At 45.2% G+C, this 22,218-nt stretch overlaps 1 protein-coding gene across 1 annotated transcript in view; it reads left to right on the forward strand.

The window, feature by feature from the left end:
• Window positions 1-22,218, forward strand: part of ITIH5 (inter-alpha-trypsin inhibitor heavy chain 5) — a 48,361-nt gene that overhangs the window by 24,915 nt on the left and 1,228 nt on the right. Inside the window, exons 8-13 of the mRNA XM_058804854.1 lie at window positions 12,176-12,347; window positions 14,846-15,155; window positions 17,877-18,430; window positions 18,798-18,848; window positions 19,891-20,007; window positions 21,318-21,695. Of these exons, the coding sequence (XP_058660837.1) occupies window positions 12,176-12,347; window positions 14,846-15,155; window positions 17,877-18,430; window positions 18,798-18,848; window positions 19,891-20,007; window positions 21,318-21,695 (1,582 nt within the window). The remainder of the gene's footprint in view (window positions 1-12,175; window positions 12,348-14,845; window positions 15,156-17,876; window positions 18,431-18,797; window positions 18,849-19,890; window positions 20,008-21,317; window positions 21,696-22,218) is intronic.

Genomic DNA, 22,218 nt, shown 5'->3' on the forward strand with positions numbered 1-22,218 from the left:
CTTCACCACAAGCCTGGCAGCCTGTCAGTGGTGCCGTGCCAGACTGTAATTTTCTCTGAGGTTAATTGCTCCAGGAGGAACCCAGCTGAAACTGGGACCTGCTGGGCATTTGCAAGGGCTCCAGTTCATTTGCCTGTGCCTGTCCAAGGGGCACTGTTGATATTTTTGAGTCACCCACAGCGCTGGAGCCCCATCTGAGGGCTCTGTGTGCCCAACCTCACCCTCTGAGCATCAACACCCTGAGGAGTTTCAGGGTGGTGAAGGAGCAGAAAGCACCTGAGCACTTAATGTTCTCCTTGCAAACTCCTCTGATTGCTGCTGGTTGGTGCAGAACTGGCTGTGAGCCTGATGTCTGTTAGTCCAAGTAACAGCTGCTGCCCAGGAGAACAACCTTAAATCACCAGGGAGCTTTGGAAAAAATGCTAATTCTAATTACAGCCTGCAGAGCATTAAAAGCTACTGTGACAAGGAAAGTTTTGTCAGGTTTTCCATTTCTGCTGGAAAGAAACAAGCCCAGAGAGCACAGAAGAGCTGCCTGCAGCACCAAGAGCCCCATGCAGCTGCCTCCTGCTCAGGAGCACAACACAGCAGTGTCATCTCAGTCCTCTCTGGAGGGGTGAATTTGGGATATAGGAAATACCACAGTAAATAACACATCAGACCTATGTAGACTTTATTTGCTCAAAGAAAATAAAATTTCTCTTCCAAGAGAAATGCAAGTACTTGTCACAAAGCAAAATAGTCTAAATGTACTAAAATGTCTAACAAGATAGTCTAAAAGTACTAAAAGTACTAAAATGTCTACAAAATAGTCTAAAAGTACTAAAATAATAGTCTAAAAGTACTAAACTGTCTACAAAATAGTCTAAAAGTACTAAAATAATAAAATTTCTCTTCCAAGAGAAATGCAAGTACTTGTCACAAAGCAAAATAGTCTGCCTAACCCTAAAACTACTAAATAATGATGGGGTCATACAGAGAAACAGCCTTCAGAGCAAGATGCTCTCAAGTATCCAGGACACAGAGCATCTGCTTTGAAGCCAATTTTGCTTCATTCTGAGGCAGTAAAAGCAGAGACAAAATTTCCCAGGAAGGTCCCAGGCCACCTATAAAGTGCAAGTCCTTTAATTGAGTTTGGAGAAAATAGGAGGCAAAGGTGAGGGCAGAGCTTGCATGGGAATGGTGTTGGGGCTTGAACTGAAAACTCATGAAGATGCTGAGAGCTCTCCCAGATGTTTCAATGGGACCATCACTGAGTTCATCAAAGGATGGACTGGAAACAGGTGCCAGACACAGCCCAGTGACCCCCAGACAGGGCTGCAGTGAAATGGAAGTGGCTAAATCCAGCTGGGAAGTCTTTCCAAGGATTGGGGTCATTGAGGTTTATGGAGCAGAGCTGCAGACAGCACAGCTCTTGGTCCGGGACTGGGATGAGGGCCCAGGCTGGTGCTTAAATGGGCAGGAGAGAGGGTGGAGGCCCCAGCTGGGGCTGGGCAGAGCCTTTGAAGCCTCTTGGTATCCTCAAGGCTCTGGCAAATGCATGAAAGTCAGTGAAGTGAAAGATCTTTCCTTAGTAGTCCTTTCCAAGCTGGAATTAAAGGGGTTTTTTCCAGCTGCTGGAGCAACACCTGGAAGCCAGACCTGGCTTCTGCCTGTGTTTTCATCATGGGTCTGTTATGTGCATTTAGGCAGGTTATTTTCCTTGCCTGTGCTTGTCTCTTTGCAGAGTCTTGCCTCTTTAGCTGGCAAACCCCTGTCTGGCTTATGGCTGCACAAAGGTCCCCCAAGCCTAAAAGACACCAGCAGACCTTTGTCAGGACTGAGGTTATTAGATTAGCACTGTTTGCAGCAACAACACTGCTGTTTCCAGGCAAATACCCCTTGCCCCCAAAGCAGGGTGTGTCCCACACGTTGCTCAACTGGGACCGGTTGTTTCTGGCTCTGGAGAGCAGCTGGAGCTCAGAAGTGCTTGTGGCACCTCTGGTGGAATCCTGCTGGAGTCAGCCCCTCCAGGCTGTGTTGCTCTCATCAGACAGTGCTCACAGGCAGCTCTGAGGTTCCACATGATGTCATTTGAGGTCCCTTAGGAGTGAGGGATGTGAGGCTGTGTCATGAGGGGGGAGGTTTTGCTTGGATAGTTACCCCTGATGCTGTGGCATAATCTCCAAAACATCTGCAGAGTTTTGGGTGAAGTATTTGGTGCCTGAGGCAGCGGCTTGGGATGGAAGTGGGTAGGGGAAAAGCTGGAGGCAGAAATGTTCAGAAGGGAGTGGGGATCCTGCAGCTGGAGATGCTGACGGGGTTTGGAAATGGTGAAAATTGGAGGGGGGCAGGTGTTGGAGGGCTATGAGGGCCCTGTGGCCACTCTTAGTGGGAAAACTGGCAACTTTGCTTTTTTAAAGGAACCATTTAGTGCTCTTGCATTGCTTAAAGCTAATCCTGAGCAAAAGTGCTGGGTCTTTGCTTCAACCAACAAACCACTGCCACCATCCCTCACTCACTGGACATCAGAGAATCCCAGAATGGTGTGAATTGGAAAGAACCTTAAAGAACATCCAGTTCCAACCACCTGCCATGGGCAGGGACATCTTCCACTAGATCAGGTTGCTCCAAGCCCTGTCCAACCTGGCCTTGGACACTTCCAGGGGCAGCCACAGCTTCTCTGGGCACCCCGTGCCAGGCTTCACCACCCTCACAGAGAATTTCTCCCCAATATCCAACCTAAATCTGTCCTCTTTTAGCTTAAAGCCACTCCCTTTTGTCCTATCAATAGCATCCTCTTGTAAGGTCCCTACTGCACATCCTGTGAAAAGAAATGAAATGGGGAGGCCCCAGGGGAGGAACAGCACATCTCTCCCAGCAGGTCACACCCATGTGTGATGGTGTTCACAGGGTTCTTGGATGAGGGAAGAGATGAGGATCTGACTCCATGTTTCAGAAGGCTTGATTTATTATTTTGTGATATATATTACATTAAAACTATACTAAAAGAATAGAAGAAAAGGTTTCATCAGAAGGCTAGCTAAGACTAGAATAGGAAAGAAAATGATAACAAAAGCTTCTGTCTCTTGGACAGAGAGTCTGAGCCAGGGGACTGTGATTGGCCATTAACTAGAAACAGCTCTGTGAGTAGTTCAATCACAGATGCACCTGTTGCATTCCACAGCAGCAGATAACCATTGTTTACATTTTGTTCCTGAGGCCTCCCAGCTTCTCAGGAGGAAAAATCCTAAGGAAAGGATTTTTCCTAAAAGATGTCTGTGACACCCATGGATGGGATGTTCTGAGTGGGGGCTACAAAGCTCCAAACCTGTCAGGCTTCTGTGTGCTGGGACACCCACTCTGTGAGAGTGGCTGCAGATGAAGGATGGATGGTTGTCATCAGTATGAAGAGCATGCTGAGCCATGCCTCAGCTCAATTCCTGCTCTGTAACACAGCAGTTGATTGCTGGAATTGAGGGGATGTGTTGTGGGCAGCTTTTGAGTGTGCCAGCTCTTCCCAGCATTGTGCTGGGGCTGATCTTTGTGACAGAAAATGACAGTATCCAGTTATTGGAACAGTTCCTGTGCCCTGGGATGAACTCCATCTTCTGAGGATGGGCAGAGGGAGAGATGTCAAGCTCTGCATGGAGGGCATGGGGCATTTTCCCCTTGGTGCTGACCTTTGTGCTGCTATCTCCATGGAAATGTTTCATCACGTTGGCAGGGTGGGAGTTTCACTGTCTGATGGGCATGTTATGGGATCTGATTGCACTTAAAATGAGCTAAGCACAAGAGAAGAATGAAGAAGAATGAAGAAATGAGCTAAGGGAAGAATGTGGCCTTCAGACATTGCTGTGTCAGTCTGGCTGTGTGCCCATGCAGCCCCGTTGTTTCCAGTGGGGTTATTTGGGGTTATTTCAGTGTAACACTGTGGGACAGCCCTTGAGCTTTTCCCTTTGCCTTATTTACTGTACAGAATTGTTCACCGCTCCAGCTGTAATCCATTCTGCACTGGGCTTCAAGTAACAATGCTTGGTGCTGATTAGAACTTGCCTCCTTAAATTTTCACACTGGCATTTATTCACATCCTCAGTGCTGCAGTGAGATTGCAAAGACTCAGCATCTACTCTGCCCTGTGGACCCATGGAACTCCAGCTCCTGAGAAATCAGATCAGCTTTTGATCTTCAGATTAGTTTTTCATGTATTTATCCTCACCATGTTTACTAGACAAGTGAGTTACCCCAACTGATCACATCCTTGAAGAGAGTTTTATTATCTACTGAGCAAAAATTCAGTGCTTAAGTGTCCTGGATGGATGTGGAGCTAAGTGTTTCACTCAATATTAAGTGGAAAACCTTTTTCAGAAAAGACAATAGGAACAAACATTTGCTCTAAAAGATTGTTGTTTTTCAGCCTGGGAAACAGCAAAGCAACATTTTTTAAGGCCATGTAGGGAGTCAGCAATGTTCAAGTGACCAGCAAAGGATCTGGGATGCTCAGGAGGAAGAGACTGGACCATGGACTGGAGACAGACCTTTATTGTCCAGAACTCCACATTCAAACTGCCTCCCATGACAGGCCTGTGTCAGTATTGAACAAAATGCTTCTTGTGCAGGATTGCGAAGGAGTTTTCCCTGGTTACGCCGTTCTTGCCTGCCAGGAAGAAAAACACAAAGATACATTGACAGGGAGAGGGGCATTGCAGTTCCTCAGCTGCAGGACATTCCCTGTGGAGGCAGAAAGGGCCAATTGTCCTCTCTGAGAGTGGGATGCAGGAAGGTGAAACAATCCAGGGATACACTTTGGGGTTAACCCTGGGTTTTGGTGCAGAAGTCCCTGTTGCTGGCATGTCACAGACATCTGTTATGAAAAATCCTTTCCTTAGGATTTTTCCTCTTGAGAAAGGGGGAAAGAGGCCTCAGGAACAAAATGTAAACAATGATTATCCACTGCCGTGGAATGCAACAGGTGGATCTGTGATTGGCCCATGTTGGTTGTTTCTAATTAATGGCCAATCACAGTGAGCGGGTTTGGACAGAGAGTCCAAGACACAAGCCTTTGTTTTTCATTCTTTCTTTATCTATTCTTAGCCAGCCTTCTGATGAAATCCTTTCTTCTATTCTTTCAGTATAGTTTTAATGTAATATATATAATAAGATAATAAATCAGCCTTCTGAAACATGGAGTCAGATCCTCGTCTCTTCCCTCATCCTGGGACCCTGTGAACACTGTCACACTGGCAGGTGATGTGTGAGCAGCATTATGTGGGCAGAAAGGACACTGGGACACAGAGGAAAGCAAAACTCACATGATGTGGCTTCCAACCTCAGCAGAACAGCACTGCCCAAACCTTTGCTCTGCCTGCTCCCTGTAATGTGGCTGTGGTGCTCCCACTGCATTCCCCTGGCTCTGGACCCAAACCAAACCTAGGGCAGCCTTGTCTGGCCATGTTTGCACCATTTCAGGTGTGACTGTGATGGCAGCCTTTCCTTAAGTCACAGCACTAATTAATCCTTCTGACAGACCATGGGGACATTGATGAGCTTTGGTTGTTGCTGTTTGAAACCCAGCTCAGGACCTTTTAATCAGCTGCCTCTGCATGTTTGGAAAGGGAAAGAGGATATTGAAGGAGGAAGAAGGAGCTCTTTTGGTTTTTCTCCCTGTATTGCCTTGCAATCTTTTGACAAACCATATCTTCACTTGTACTTTTCTCCTTTTTGCTGTAGGAGATCTCATTTCTGAGCCCTTCCCTGCGCTGTTGCACTCTCAGACTCATTCCTGGACAGAGCTATGGCTTCCTAATTCCCTCTGAGCTTACATCTTGTGCCTTAGCTCCTTTCTTGGCAAATTTGCTTTCTCACAAGGGATCTGAAAGGACAAAAGGTGGTAAATTTTGTCTTTAGTTGTGAGCTCTTTTAGCACATGGATGCAGTTGGCCTCAGGTCTGCTCTCTATAGGCTGCTCTCTGCAGGCTGTTCTTGTGCATCTCCTCCTGTCAGTGGGTCCTGTTTTCCAAAGGCAGTGGTTGGGAATGCTTTCCTCTCTGCTAGCAGTGCTCTCAGACTGGCTGATCCCAAGCCCAGGCAGTTCCCTGGTGCTGGCTGAGCTGGGAGAGGCTGTGCCACTGGTGATGGAGTCCTGCTGCCCAGCTGCTGCGAGGGTGGCTGGATGAAACACTTAGAAGTGCTCCTAAGGCAATGGAAAGTGTGAATACGTGGGCTTGGGATATGCATTTTAATGAGGTGCTTGAATTCTCCCCTTGCTGGCCAGCAGGGCCAGTGTCTGGCAGTGCCACAGCTCCTAACAACCACACATTGTGTCCCTGTGAGCTGCACAGCTCCCGGGGTAGCCAAGGCCTCACCCTCGCCCTGCTCCCCAGACAAACAAGGGACTGTGAAAGAAATGTCAGATTCCTCCTCAAAGGTGCCCAGATGGTCTGACATCATCCCAGATGTCTCTGAGGCACATCTTTGACCCCCAAAAAAGCTGAAAACTCTCAGCTTTCACATAAGTGTGTGTATCTTCCCACTGCTCCACCAGTGTTTAAGCAAGATGAGGTCTGTCAGAGCTAACTCCAAGGGCTGAGTACAAGGGTGACAAATCACAGCCAAACTCAAGTGTAGCTGAGGGATTCTGCTCTTTCTGCTGGGGCTGGTACAGCTCTGAATCACCTTGGCTGTGATACAGGGCCTGCAGCAAGGCAAGAACCAGGCAGGCAGCAGCTGTGTTGCAATGTGGTATTCACATTCTCTGAAAAATCCCTTTGCCCAGGATTTTTCTCCTGTGAAGCCGAGAAGCCTCAGATAAAAAGGAAAACAATTCTTATCTCATTTGCTTCTCCTGTGTTGTGCTCATGTGGAATGTGTTTGGAAATTGTTTACCTACAGGTGATTATTCCATTGGATTTCTGGTGTGAGTAGTTTTCACTCTTTGGCCAATCAGGGCCAAGCTGTGTCAGGACTCTGGAAAGAGTCACGAGTTTTCATTATTAGCTTTTTAGCCTCTTGTAAGTATCCCTTCTGTATAGTTTGGTTTAGTATTCTTTAATATAATAGAGTTTCATAAAATAATAAATTAGCCTTCTGAGAACATGGAGTCAGATTCATCATTGGGGCACCCCAAAAATACAATATTGGATGTCCAGATGTCAGTGCAGAAGTGACAAGGAAGGTCAGAGTGGTGGCTGGGAGCTGGCTTGTCTCTGGCCTTGTAGGCTTGAGCAGACATTGTTTGCACATCAATAATTTAGGCAGTGTGAGCTCCTCTTCTCCCTCCTCTCATCATTCACAAAGCACAGACATGAGCTGTGCTCACTCCCTGGCAGTCATGGTCACATCACCTGTCCCCAGCTGTAGACCAGGGCTGTGCTGCTCCAGGTTTGGGGGTGAAATTTCCTAGCCCTGGAGGTGGCTGGTTCAGTCCCAGCTGTGTTGGCAGCTCATTCAGCAGCACAATTCTACATCTCAAATGCAGTGGCAATTCAGTCTCCATCTCTCACCTCAGTTTTATCCATGATAATTTGAGGGAAATGGAGGAATCTCCCCCCACCAAGTTATCCTGTTTTAAACACTCATTTAAAACCTGACTCTGACATGTACAAACTATTCCCAAACGGCAACAAAGGACTTTTATTCAGCTGTTCTGTGTTGTTACTTCTTGCCATCCTCTGCTTTAATCCTTGCTCCAAATGCATCTCCCCAGGCAAACATGTTGGGAAAAATATTTCACCTTGCAGCACCTGGCACAGAGGCACTGGACCCCTAAACTCTTTTTCCTCAGTGTGAGTGGGTCCAGCTTATCTCCAAAATGAACCAGTGTCATGTGCACAGCAGGGTAGAAATGGGTCATTTTCTGCTCTTAGGCAGCAGTTTCAGTGGAATGACTCAGTGGGGCCAGGTGGGAGTGGGACTGCAAGGACCCCATTGGCAGCAGAGCAGTTTGGGAATCCCATGGCAGCCACAGCCTTTGGCTCCTTGGAGCCAGGAGAAATTCCAGCTGTGGCCTTGCAAGGACAGGATCAGAAACCTGAATCCCAGCTGAAGCTGCAGCCACAAGAGTTTTGCAGAGCCTTGCCTGGGCTCTGGTGGAGATGGGAGGAGAGGGCTGGGCACCAACTGCACTTGTCCATGGCTGAGTCCTACAGGATTTCAACCAGTGCACTTTTATCAAGATATTCTCCTTATTAAAAGCTGTTTTTGCCTGCCAGCTGCTGAATCATATCCAGCACTCTGGGGGAAGGCACATCTCTCTCATGAACCATTAGAGGGTGAGGAAGGCTGGTAGGTTTCAAAGCATGTTGCTCCACCCCATCAGGAGTGCGGTCTTTAGGACACACCTGGAAGAGAGATGGAAATAGGAAGAGGCAGGGGATTCAGAGCACTCTGGGAGAGCTGGAGAGACAGTTCAGCTCCTTTTGGCTCCAGCAAGAGTCAGAATGCTCAGGATGGGACAGGATTAGCTGTTGAGGTGAGTCCCACCTTCTCTGCTTGTCTGGAGACAGGCACTTCCAGACAGTGACTCAGCCCATCCTAAAATCTGTCCAAAACAGATGGGATGGATTATTCCCTGGAGGTGGCTTCCCCTGCCCTGAGCAGGATTAGATGTGATGCCCAGCTTTCTGATGACTGAGTTGGCAAAGCTGAATCCCACTCTTTATTTTTTGTGCTGACGATGGAGTAGAAGCTGCAGGAGAATGAACTACATGGCCTCCCTCATTCTGTTTGCTTTGGAGCAAACCCATGTGCACACACGCACACTTGTACATATGTTTGTGTGCATGTCACATAAATTCAAAGGTTTTCATTTAAGCTGCAGAGGCAAGCACAGGATACAGATGCCAGAATCCAGGCTGTCAGTGCATATCCATTAAAATATGGCAGAAGTTTTTTTCCTGGGAAAAATTGACTCAAACTGCACGGAGTGACGAAAATGAGACAAAAAGCAAAGAGGAAATGAAAGAAGGGGAGAGAGAGATGGTCCCAGCCCCACATTTGGCCCCTGTTTGAGGGTGTGGGGAAGTGCTGGGTTTCCTGGGAATGTGTGTTTCAGTTCCCTCCTGATCCTCTCTGCAATTCTAGCTTGGATGCTGTGTACACCCAGCTACTTCTGCTCTGTGTTGTTTTACTTTTTCCTTTCCTTTTCTTTTGGCTGAACACAGGCAAGAACGTCAAAAGGAATTTGTGAGCACAAGGGAAGTGAGATGCAGCCTCTCTGCAAGTAGGCCAAAGCAAGATTATTTCTCCTCCTGCCTTGTTCTCAGAAACAGCAGAGCTTATTTGGGCCCAATAAATCCCTCTGAGAAAAGTGCAGTTTCACAGAATTGGAAAAAAACCTAAAGAGAGGGGTTTTGTAATGGGAGAGGTCAAGCAGTGTTAATTATAATCAGAGCTGTAATGTAGATAATGAGATTTGGGGAGTTTTTCTTGAAATCATTGCCTCTAGGAGCCTCTTTTCCTCTCCTTTGTGGGGTGGAGGGGGGATGTGTATGTAGGGAGTTGTTGTGGTCTCATTGCTCCTTGCTCTAACACCCTGCCTAAAGTTCCCTCAGCAGAGCTTGGCACTGAGGCCTGCTCACACACAGGATAGAAGGGTCTCCATTTTCACTTTCTGCTTATTTTGATCCATTTTTTGAGGGACAAATACTTGGGCCAGCCTTGTTATAATGGAATAAATCCAAGAGTCCTTTTCTCTACTGTGTGATTGCTGCCTGTGCATGTGGGATGGTTTGGCTGACTGAACTGAGGACTGGGAACCCCAGGTTTTGGGAACCTCTCACTTTCTGACCTTGACATAATTAGAAAAGCAGCCTGGTTTTTCTCTCTGTAAAATGGGATATTGATGGATAGTGTCTCTGAAGGATGATGTCATGCATTATCTGAAGCATTTTTACTATAAAAATGGTGGTGTAAAAGAGCAGATGAGAGAGGGTAAAACCTCCCCTTCTTCTTCAAATAGCTGATTATTTTGCCCAACTTTTCCATTTTCTGTGGACTGTTAGACTGGAGGCAGCCTCCATGTTTGGTGCAGGAATTCACCTTTGTGCAGGTTTATTTGGTGCACATCATGACATGAACCTGATGGGAATCTCCTCTTCTCTTTGAAAGAATCTCTTCCACCAGCACTTGCTTTAATATTCTTGTCTCTGAAACAATGATGGGACGTGGAGGAATGTTCCAGCTAAGCAAGTGGAGGGATTAAGCCTGAGATCCCTGCAGAGCAAAAATTATTTGTACAGAGGACAGAAACAGGCAGGGAGAGTCTCCAGACCTGGCTCCAGAATGTTTGAAGCTATGGGAAATATTCCCCTTAATTCCAGGTGGACTGGGAGCCAAGGCACCAGCTGTGAGGATTAGGTTTGTTTGCATCATTGCATCATCATCATCTGCCATGCAGAATCCAGGGGGATATGTTGATGACACAGCTTGATCAGTCCTTTGAGCCCTTTTCCAAACTGTCTTTGCATAGCAACATCAGGCCTAGGCTGATGTGGTTTCCAGCACTGCTGATTACTCCTGCATTTCTTCTGGACAAGCCCTTCATGTATTTTCCTGACAGGCATGAGAGGAAACTTTAAATGCTGGTGAGCCCACAATATTATTTCTTGCATAGCTTTCCTTGGAATTTGAAGGCTGAATGGAGGCCAAGAAGGGGCTGAGCTGAGAATCTGCTGATTCCTCTGCCCAGATATTGCCTCATATTCCTCCCATGTGTTTTGCATCCAAATATAGGGTATGTTTGCATGGACAGAGGCTGCTTTTGGGTAACTTCTCTTGAGTCTTACTCAGCTGAAGTCTGTCTCCATGTGAACACAGCTGCATGGCTGCTAAATCCAAGCTGGTCTCACTGAGGGGAGCTGGACACCTCTGCAGTCTTCCTCTTGCCTTTTCCTCAGTGGTCTGGCTTTCCCAGAACCCAGGATCCTTAACTTCCTTTGCTAAGACTCATCTTGTGACCAGCTTTCCTCACCCTGGTTGCCTGTGTTTACAGAGGATGATGAACAGTTGGCATATTGATTAAAAACAATGTGCCTGGGACAAAACTGACTGGCAGGGAGAATCTACAGTGACTAGGCAGGACTTTTTTTGAATATATTGACCTAAACATTTATTAATTGCTGAAATTATTCATTAGAGTTTAACTGTAGCAAATAGTATCCTAATTATGAGCAGAGAATGTGCATCCTTTGACATGTTTGCTGGTTTTTTAACTTATAAGTAACCTGTTTTAAGTATATGACACTTGCAGCTTACTGCCAGGCTAGAGGGTGTTAGACACACTCTATGAGGTTTTTGTTATTAGTCATTATTATTCACTATCCCTTAATTCAGAACATGGTTCTCCCAGTCATTGAGAGCTTTTATCCCAATTGTGGTGCCTGATTTTTAAGCTTAGTTAGGTCTAGATGTGCCTCACAAGACCTTTTGGGCAAGAGTTGTTTTTCATCTCACATTTGCCCAGCCCCTGGCACCACAGAGATCAGGCCTTGAGATAGGGAAGGACATCCCAATATTCTTCATCAGCCAAAATGGCAGTGTAGAAATATCTAAAAGATCAGTAAACATCTTGAAACTAAATTCTTGCCCCCTAAAACACTGACAGCTCTGTCTGCTGCTTGTGGAAACCCAGGGCACTGGGAATATTTCTGTGTCTGCTCTGGGGTGCCCTGACCCTCAGGGGAGCACTGACTGTGACCCTCATCCATGGAGAAAGTTTCCTAGACTTCAAGATGGACTGAAATCCACAAAAGTGTGAAATAGATTATAGAGAGTAGTGTGGGTGCATCACTTGGTAAGAAATTTAGGTTTTGGTATTTTTAGTATGTTGGAGATGGAAGGGCACAGGGTGTCATCCTGGGTTTCTTCTTCATGCTTCTTCTTCCTTCTTCTCCATGGGTTTGGGTGGCATTTTGTAATTGGGCAGAAGAGTTGCAGCTCTTTGGGATCAGTTGTTGAGTTAAAAAGGAAAATAATCCAGGTGTCAGTTCTTAATTGGATAGTTCAGTCTTAAAAGCCCTTGTAACAAGAGATTGTTGCCATTTTGTGCCTTCTAATAAAAAGCTGCAGAACTCACAGCAGCGAGACTGTTTTACTGATAAGAAATAATAAACATTTGAGTCTGAACATGAACTGCCATCTCAAGTGCCTTCAACCCAGACCCAGAGAAACCAATAGCTGCTCTCTTTTCTCTTTCTAGACCAAAGAAGCTCTCTTCACAATTCTCCAGGACCTAAGGCCTGAAGACCACTTCAATATCATTGGCTTTTCCAACCGAATCAAGGTCTGGCAGCAGGACAGGCTGGTGCCAGTTACTCCAAATAACATCAGGGATGCCAAAAAGTACATCCATAACATGTCACCCACTGGAGGTATGATCAGAGATACAGATGGGATTAACTGTGCCATCCAATTAACTACAACAGAACAAAGAGTGGGGAATGTGGTCCTGGAGCATATGGAATACAAAGACATTGGGATTTAGGTCGTGGGACAAGGGGGTCCCTTCATCTCCACTCAGGGTTATGTGTTCTTTATTAACACACATTGTGGGAAGGTTTCCTCAGACCCTGCCCATTGCAGGGGGTTTGGACAAGTTGGACTTTAAATGTTCTTTCCAACCAAAATTAGTCTGTGATTCCATACACTCATTAAACCAAATTTGATTCCATTCTCTCGCTTATCTGGCGACACCCTCAGAATGGGAAAGCCTCCAAGGTTATTTCTTGAGGACACAGATGAAAATATACCCTGGCAAAAGACACACAGTGCCAGTATTGTGCAGTTTCTGAAAGGCTCTGTGAAAGCAGGCTCATGGTTTTGTCTGGGCTGGAAATCCCAGGGATGGAGCACACACTGTGGGATGTGGGATTACATTCTGCAGGATTTAGCTTCTCACCCAGTACTGTCCTCTTGTCTCTACCAAAATCATATTTTAAGAATTTCTCAGCCCTTTTTGCTTGTGCCTTGTTGCCTGGAGGGAGGTGGGCAGAGAAAACCCCAGAGCAGTGGCAGAGTGCAGGTGTGAGTTTTAATTTGATTCATAGGTCTCCTGTGAGGCTATGGACAGTAGCATAAAAAATCTCCAACTACAGTGAGGTTTGCAATCAAACATATTCCAGCATCTGTGCCCAGAGAGCTGCAGAATGACCTTTTCAAACCCTTCCCCATGGAAGTGGTCACAGCTGGCTGAAGGTCAGGGAGGGCCTTCCCATGGCTGCCCCTGAGCAGGGACCACTCCTAGCAGAGGAAACCTCTGATGGAAAAACACAGCAAACAGGATGGTTGGCTGTGCTGCTTGTGCTGTGAGAGGAATTGCTTAGGAAGTGGTGAAGGGACCTGCCCAGTTAAACAATTACCAATAGTAATTGGGACAAAACTCAGAGAACAAAGCCTTTTACTCCTGAAGTGCCAGGAGAGGTGTGCAGGAACCAGCTGGGTTTGCCATGAACCTGCCAGAGAACAAAAGTAAAAGGAAATTATTGACTGTGATTCTCCACAGTGATTCTCCACCACAGGTACTTCAGGTCTTTTTCAGGCTTGGCTAACTCTGTTTTCCCTATAAAGGTGCTATTCCTTGAGTATCTCCCACTGAACATGAACACACACAAAGAACATGGTGTGGTTACACCCCTGTGTTGTACTTACAGACCAAAGAAACGGGAGAAAAATCCTGCTGCTAATTACCTGAGCATGTGGCAAAAGGCAGTTTTCAGTGCTTGGTAGTTCTATGATACAACTGAGTATAAATTAAACACTCTGCTACATGACATGGTTTTCCTCTGGTTTTGGGGAAAAAGTACTTCCTGAAATTTTGGATCTGCTTGGGGACTGAGAGAGTTAGAATATTTGGGTGTATGTTTTTTGGTTGAGAACCATTTTGCAGAAGACAGTCAGGATTTTGAGGACTTTTCAGAATCCTTTGCTGCTTTCCTGTTCCTTGTCTTGCTGCCACACACTGGAGGTGTGCACACTGAGTTTCTAGGTTTGTGCTGACTTTCCATCACATCCTGTTGATAACCTTCCTAGATCTCCCTTTCCAGACCCCCAGAGTCAGCTGTGTATGGCTCTTAACCCATTTCACCTGCTTTGTTTCCCAAGAGCTGTTTTTAACCCCAATGTGCTGATTTTGCCAAGGTCCCGCAGCCAATCCCTCTGTGCTTTGACTAGAAATACATGGAGAAAGGGAATACTTGTACTCATTTTCCTGTTTTCCTTTTTTTTTTTTTTTTAACACACAGTGGGCTTGGATCCTTTTAATGCCTATTCCAATGTGCATCTGTTCTCTCATTTACTTTGTTTTCTCCCTCCCATACCACTTCAGGCAGTTTTATTCTTCGCTACCCAGTTGTTCTGTGCAAACACACTCCTCAGCTAACCAAGCTCTTCCCTTTAAACTTTTTATCCCCTGGGGTGTGAAGAAGGAGCCTATCCACTTGTTTTCCAATTTGAAGGTTTTTTTCCTGACTCCAAGTGTGGTGCCCTTCAGAAAAAAAATTAGCAGAACATTTCCTAGTTCAGATATAATCTGGGAGAGTCCTGTAATTAAGTTTAACAATTTTTGTTTGTACCAGCCAGACATAGTATGACTGTTTACCAGGCTGATTGTTGTACATTGAGACATTCAACAGCAATTCCACATGACAAAGTGAAATTCATAATTCAATTCATAAGACCATAAACAGCTGTGCCAAACTCATTCTGAGTAAAAGAGCTGAACTGAATTCAAAGGCTAGAGCAACTTCATGTGGAGAAAAGGGACATCCTGATGTCCAGAGAAGCTGTCACCTCACTGAAGGGAGCTCAGGGAAATGATTCACACCACTCTTAGCAGGAGAAATGATCTTTAATCATTCTGGTACCTTCCCAGGGACTAATATCAATGGGGCTCTGCAGACTGGGGCAAAGCTGCTGAATGATTACATTGCTCAGAACGACATCGACGCCAGGAGCGTGTCCCTGATCATCTTCCTCACGGATGGGAGGCCGACTGTGGGGGAAACTCAGTCCTCCAAAATCCTCAGCAACACCAAGGAGGCCATCAGGGATAAATTCTGCCTCTTCACCATTGGCATTGGCAACGATGTGGACCACAAGCTGCTGGAGAGGATGGCACTGGAGAACTGCGGCATGACGAGGCTTTTCCAGGAGGATGAGGATGCAGCCAGCCACCTCAAGGGGTTTGTTCTGCTTTTTTTGTTCTTTGGGTTCTCTGGGAAAGCATTTTGGGATGGAAAATCCTCTAATGAGATATGGTGAGAAATTGGAGTTTCCCTGAGACTCAGCTCTGGCTGGGAGAGCCAGAGTACGATCAGATATTCTGAATGGCTACCCAAAAATTCCCTTTCTCTTATCAGATCCCCTGAGATGTACTGGAGCTCCCAGCCCCTCAGAACAAGGCATTTGTTTCCCTAATTCAGATCATTGTTTAGGACATGTAAACCCACTGAGCTGGGGGGCACAGCTGAGGTCCCAACTCCTCACAGGGAGATGGTAGGAGGAGAGGATGCATTTCATACATCAAATCAACAACATAAACAGCATGGAGGGGATCGGGAATGAAGATTCCAATTTGGAGCAAAAAAAATTATTTCTTTATTTTTTGAAAATTATAACATTTTGCCCGAGATCTGAAATATTTGACTTAGAATAACACACTAAGATCATTCCTGGGATAACCATTATAGTCATTAATTTCCTCATTCTTTGTGACCATTCATTTCCATTATTTTTTGTGACCCAAACTCCTCATAAATTTCCTGAAATCCTCATGCTTCAGTAGGACCAGAGATTGTGTTCCTCTTCTGTGATAAGGGAGCTGTAGTCCAAGGGTAAGTATCAGTTCCTGGTAAGGAACAGCAGAAAGATGTGTGACCACATCTCTGACCAAAATGTTTAGCAATGTGTCAATGTTTCCAAATAAAATTCTTGGCTTTCACTCCCAAAATGTTAGTGTTTTAACCACAGAAACCAAAAAAAGACAGTTATTGAGTTACCTCTCTCCTGGCTCATGCCTAACTCCTCTGGAGCAATAAATCCAAGCACTTTCCACCAGGGCTTTGCCTTCTGTGGCAAACCAGTAAAACATGGACAAGAATTCCTTTGAAACGAAATTCTATAGATCCATCTGTCACTCCACACATGTAATTTCCTCCCCAGGACATGTATTTTGGATAGCAAGTGGCATTCCCTGGCAGAGAGAGGATGTTCTGATGGATTGGGCTGCAGGAGCCCAGTGCTGCAAGTGCTTGTTCAAACGCCTCTCTCTGATGAACAGCTCCCTGTTTATCAAGCTCAGTCATGGCAAACCCATTTGGCACCTGGTGCCAAATTTATACAGAAAAGCACAATCACTGCTGGAGGCCAATTCAAACCTCAGTTGAAGGGAAAACCTAAATGGGTGCCAATTTAATTTTTTTTTTTAATGCTCAGTGGGTTATATTTTTATACAGATACTTCCTTGAATTGTACTCTAAGACAGGTTGTGTATCTCCACCATTTGTTACAGCTCAGAAGTTATTTTAGAGAGTGCTCAAGTTTAATTTAGTCGTGTTTTTAAATCTGGTGAGGTCTCTGCATGAAAGACAATGAGTGCTCAGACAGACTTTAAAAGAAAGTCAACCAATTCAGGCTTTGGGTTCCCTTGGAGGGAGAATAAAGCAGAAACTGTGACTTTAGCTTCCAGACAGTCTGTTTAACCAGATGTGTCAAATAAATGCAGCTTGAACTAGAAAAAGGGCTGAGGCCAATTCTTTGTTTATTTACCAAATTAAACTCAAATGGCTTGCCAAGAGATGAGCAGTTTGGCATCTGAATGGGAAATGTGGTATTCTTGGAGCAGCTTGGGAGGAACCTTCAAAAGCACATTGCTGTAGGGAAAACACAGTACTGTAAACTTGGGCTTTGAGCCTTGGGAAGGTTTTCTTGGCTGTCTGGTGCAAGGTGTTCTCACGAGTGTGGTTGGTCACGTTAACAAGGTATTAAAGGGGTAACCTCCCTGGTTTCAGGAAAGCCATGCCTTGCTCCAACAGAAAATCAGCCATGAGGAAGTGAGCTGTCTTGTGCCAGGGTGCCTGTACATAGCAGCTAGAATTCCTCCATTCCTTGGAAATGTCATTTATGTCATTCCTTGGAATCATTTATGGGGGCCATGGTGAGATTCCTTCTTGATTTTCTTTCTCTGTTGGCCCTCATAAAACTGTATTCCTGCCTGTCCTACACTGACCAACCCAATCTAGGGGTCTTTCAGAGATTCAGGAGCTCTGGTTTGGAATCTCTTCAGCTTTGGTGGACTTAAGATTTTGGCCTTACAGTTTCTGGCCCTGGAATACCATGTGTAACACCGCTAGAGACCTGTGGGTTACAGCATCTTGTCTAAGTACATTTTTAAATAACTGGAGTGCTTTCTGTGAATCTTGGAAGCCAATAATTCACTTTTAAGTGGTCACAAATATCTCCTTGCAGAGATCTGGAACCACAGTGGAAGGGAGGTGCCTGCCAGGCCATGCTGGGATGGTTCTGAACATAATTAAGAGATTCTGTTTAGGTACCTAAGGAACAGTGAACACTAAAATGAGGCAGAAATATTTTTGGTTGACAGAGACCTCTGGAGATTGTGTAGTTCAGCCTTCCTGTTCTGAGAAGAGCTAACTTCAAATTTAGGTGAGGACTTTAAGGGCTTTGTCCACTCAGATTTTGAAAAGCCCTAAAGGCAGAGACCCTCCCACCCTGTTTTTCTAGGCCAAGTTAGAGTGGACATGGTAGTTAAATTTGGTTTCTGATGGCTCAAACTGCCCTGAATGACTTAGGAGCCATTTTAGATAACCTGTGTCCTTGTCGCTGTACCAGTACAAGAGTGTGTTCACACAGTGCCAACAGTGAAAAATGTGTCTTGCTTTAAGGTTCTATGATGAAATAGGAACTCCCCTTCTCTCTGACATCCGTGTTGATTACCCTGAAGATGATGTGGAGCAGGTCACCCAGAACTTCTTCCCCAACTACTTCAATGGCTCTGAAATTATCATTGCCGGCAAACTCATCAACCGCACCTCGGATAAGCTCCATGTGGAGGTGACTGCCAGCAATTCCAAGAAGTACATCCTGCTCAAAACAGATGTGGCTATTGACCTGCCCAGCAGAAATGACATCAGGGGTGTCCCCGGCCTGGAGGATGGCAAAGGTGACAATAATTACATTGAGAGGGCCTGGAGTTACCTCACCATCAAGGAACTGCTCAACTTGCGGCTGAAGAGTGATGACATTCAGGAGAAGGACAAATTGATGGAGAAAGCCAAGTCCATGGCCCTGGCTTACAATTTTGTTACCCCCTTCACTGTTCTGAAGATGAAAGAGGCTGGACTCCACTCGGAGCCACCTCAGGAGGAGTTTATCAGCCCTTCCACTGACGGCATCGGGGAAAAGGTGCAGAGCCTGCAGGGGCACAAGGCCCCACCAGGTATGAGACCAGAATCACCTTGTTCTGGTAAAAAAATCTTCATTCTGGGCAATGCCTCATGGCTGACTTTGGCACAGGGGTGATCCAGACAGTGAATTGAGGGGTAAAGCTGAGATTTTCATACTAATTTTGCTAATTGTGGGCTGGGTAACCTTTAGCAAAACTTTTAGGCCCCTCACCCTTTTAAAGCACTTACTGTTTTGCAGAAACTATTGGAGAAAAATTGGTGTTCTACATGAAACTTAAAGTGGCTGCAGGAATATATATCCCATCATCTCTCTGAATAATATTTGGGGAACATTTTTAAAATATGTCTCTTTCTGCTGCTCAGTAAGTAATTGTAACAGCCTTCCTTCCCCTCTTCTAGGTATACGCAGAGGGAAAGATAAACAGAGGATTAAAATCTCCAAAACTTCAGGTCAGTGCCTGCTTTCATGCCTCTCATAATGCAAAATAATGGTGACTGATTTATGGAAACCTCAGATGCATATCACTGTGGTATAATCATCCAAATGGTTACAAAGTTCTGTTTGTCAGAACTACAAGAGCAGAGAGGAAAATGAAAACAAATCCAAAATACAGAAAGGATCAGTAGTGAGAAGGCAGATGATCTACAACAGTTAATCCTCATATTTGAGACTTCTGCAGGTTAGGGGAGAACAGAAACACATTCTCTCTGTACTAGAAATATTGGAAAACCCTTTTAAAAATAATAATGCTGAAATATAAAAAAGTTGTTGACAATAGAAAAAGGAGAAAGTTCTGTAGTATTTTACAATTTTCCTGTTTGTCCTGCACCTTTACTTAACTTTTCATACATTAAACACTGAAGAATAAGTCCAGATCAAGAACTCTGACTTGAATTTCTCTTGATAGGGTCAATTTTACTTTAGAAAATAGCATTTTTGGCGAGCCTTATTAATGGCAGCTGTCTGATAGTTGATGGTAGGTCAAGGATTGTTGAAAAATTAGGATTATGGGATCAACAGCTGTTGTTGACTGCTCCAGTATGATACTGAGGGCCAGGAGGGGTCACTGTGAGGTGGAGCCATGCAGCAGCCCTTGGTCAGAAAGTGCATTTCTATGTGGGGATGTAGCTTGCCAAAAAAGAATGTAGAAGAGTTCAAAACATCTACATGATAATTCCCATAAATCACCAAAATATATTATATTCCAGAAAGAAAATATCCTGATTTTCATCTAGAACTGTTTTGGGTTTTGAGTTGTCATTGAAAACTCAACCTCATCTGTGAGAAAAACAAAACAATCTTTGTGAAAAACAAAGCAAAACTTGGCATTTCCTGGCAAACTCCATCTGACCCTCTAAAAACAACAAATCAGGAGGACTTAGAAAAAAACAGGGACAAACACACTTTAAACAGCAGCTTTGTTGCAATCTGTTAGACACTGGAGTTTTGTGTGGGCTTCTCACATTTGTCTCTTTTTCCATGTCTTCTCAGCGGATGGGGACCCTCACTTCGTCATTGATTTTCCCTCCAGCAAGTTCTCTGTCTGCTTCAATATTGATGGAGAACCAGGGGACATTCTCAGGCTGGTCTCTGATCACAAGGAATCTGGTGAGCAGCCAAGTCAAGCAGTTTCTTGTGGAGGAAAATCAAACTGTAAGGCCAAGCCTTGCAGCAGACCAAGCACCAAGGTGCCTCAGGCAAGAAAATGATAGGAAATTAGAAAAAGTTTCTTCTATGGTTCAGCTTCACCATTTACAAAGTCACAGCTTGCAAATAAAAGGTTTGGACTTGCCAAAATTGCTCTGCTGTGGGAAATTCCCTCTTTACTCACAGTACTGTTTGGTTTAGGACAGAGCAAAGTACCCAAGCACCACTGTTCCTTTAGTAAAGAAATCACCAAACTGGCTGGAGAGTCATGACAGTCTTGAGAAAACCCACATGATTCAGGATCTGTTTTACCCAAGCCAATCTGAGCCAAAGCATGGTCTGATCCCATCTGGAATTCTAAGCAGGGCAGCTAATAAGCAGATTATGTCTGGGAGAGAAAGGGGTGTCAAAACCAGAGACAATTCACAGGCTTGTTTTACAAAACCCCACAATAAATTTGTATGATTCTGTTCTGTGTGGCAGTGGTCTAACCCCCATATTTCTGTGTTCATGTGTGCCTTAAAAATACAAAGTACAGCTCCAGACAATATTTCCCTTCAACTTCTTTCACAGACTGTTTGTGCCACTGCTTGAATGATTTTGTGGCTCAAGTGCAGAATGAGCTTGAGGAAAATAGACTCTGTAGCACTAGAACCTTGAATCTTTGAAGACAGAAATGAGATCCCATCAGGAATAATGGGATATGGAGACATTTAATTTCAGTGTTAATGGCTTGGGTTTAGCCTTGGTTAGCAACAAGCCTCCTCCTTAATTGTCAGTGTTCAGAGGCTTGTGGGAAGTGAGTCACTGTCTTATGGACAATAGGTCGCAACAAATATTAAAATGACTGGGAAACTTGCTTTTAGGCTTTAATTGACTCATTGTGGACTTTTAGGCTTTAATTGACTCATTAGGATCTGCACCTTGGAATACTCAAAAGTGCTTTTTTTGTGGCACTGTGTACACTGTGATTAATGGGACTGGGGGCACCTGCCTGCAGAGAAGGCCAGTATTTCTGAGCTTGGGTAAATTTATGTGCTCTGTATGAGGTCACAATTCCATAACAGACTGACTATACTCGTTTGAAGGCTGGTAAGTGAAATAATTGAGCACGAGGTGGCGAGCCTGCATGTCCTCAGTCCCAAGGCTTGTGTCATTGAGACAATAGACCTGTTCCTGCTGGGCCCCTTCCAGCTCAGACTGTTCTGTGGCCCTGTGATCCTGGGTTCCAGCTTTCACTTAAAACGATTTTTTGATTGTTTTCCTGCAAGGTGTAACTGTGAACGGACAGTTAATCGGAGCTCCTGCACCGCCCAACGGCCACAAGAAGCATCGGACTTACTTCAGCACCATCACCATCCTCAGCAACAAGCCAGAGAGGTCTTACCTGGAGATCACACCCAAGAGGGTCATCCTGGACGATGGGGAGAGGCTTGTCCTGTCCTGTGGCCGGAGTGCTGTGGTGCGGAGCAGGAGCCTGGAGGTGTCCATCTCTGCCTTCTCCAACATCACCGTGACCATCCGGGACTCCATCAGCTTCGTCATCCTCATCCACCACTACAAGAAGCCAGCCCTGTACCAGAGGAATCACCTGGGGTTCTACATCTCCAACAGTAAAGGCCTCTCTTCTGACTCCCACGGGCTACTGGGTAGGTGGCAGGTTCTCAGGTTCAGAGCTGTAAATCAGACAAAAATGGTGTTTCTGAGGGGAGACAGGAGGGAAGGAGCAAGGCAGGTGGGGATTAAGTTCCCAGGTGAGACTTTCACATCCTCTCTCAAACAACTTCTCTCTTTCTAGTACCTCCAACTCCTCTCCTGCCTTACCCTGTAGGAGCTTTCTCTCCCTATCCCAGCTGTGCCTGGTTTTCACATTTCCACTCTTTTAATGATTGTTCAGTACAGTTCCTATTAGAATACACGTGCTTGATGCTCCCAAGTACAGACAGAAACCAAATCTTCCCCAAGAAATTTTTGTGGCCCCTTTTTTTCAAATGTGAAATGAAAGAAGAGCCACCTTTACCTTTTGAAGGAATTAGGCTGTAGGTAGGCTCAGCTAATGGCCAGATGGTTGTGTTCTTTCAGCCAATGAGAAGTATTGATGGTTTTGGTCATGTACATGTGCAGAACTCTAAAGCTTCTACCATAGTTTCTTTGCCACTCAGCCACCCCCAG

Source organism: Ammospiza caudacuta, chromosome 5 (genome assembly GCF_027887145.1).
Source record: "Ammospiza caudacuta isolate bAmmCau1 chromosome 5, bAmmCau1.pri, whole genome shotgun sequence".
Classification (NCBI taxonomy): Eukaryota; Metazoa; Chordata; class Aves; order Passeriformes; family Passerellidae; genus Ammospiza; species Ammospiza caudacuta.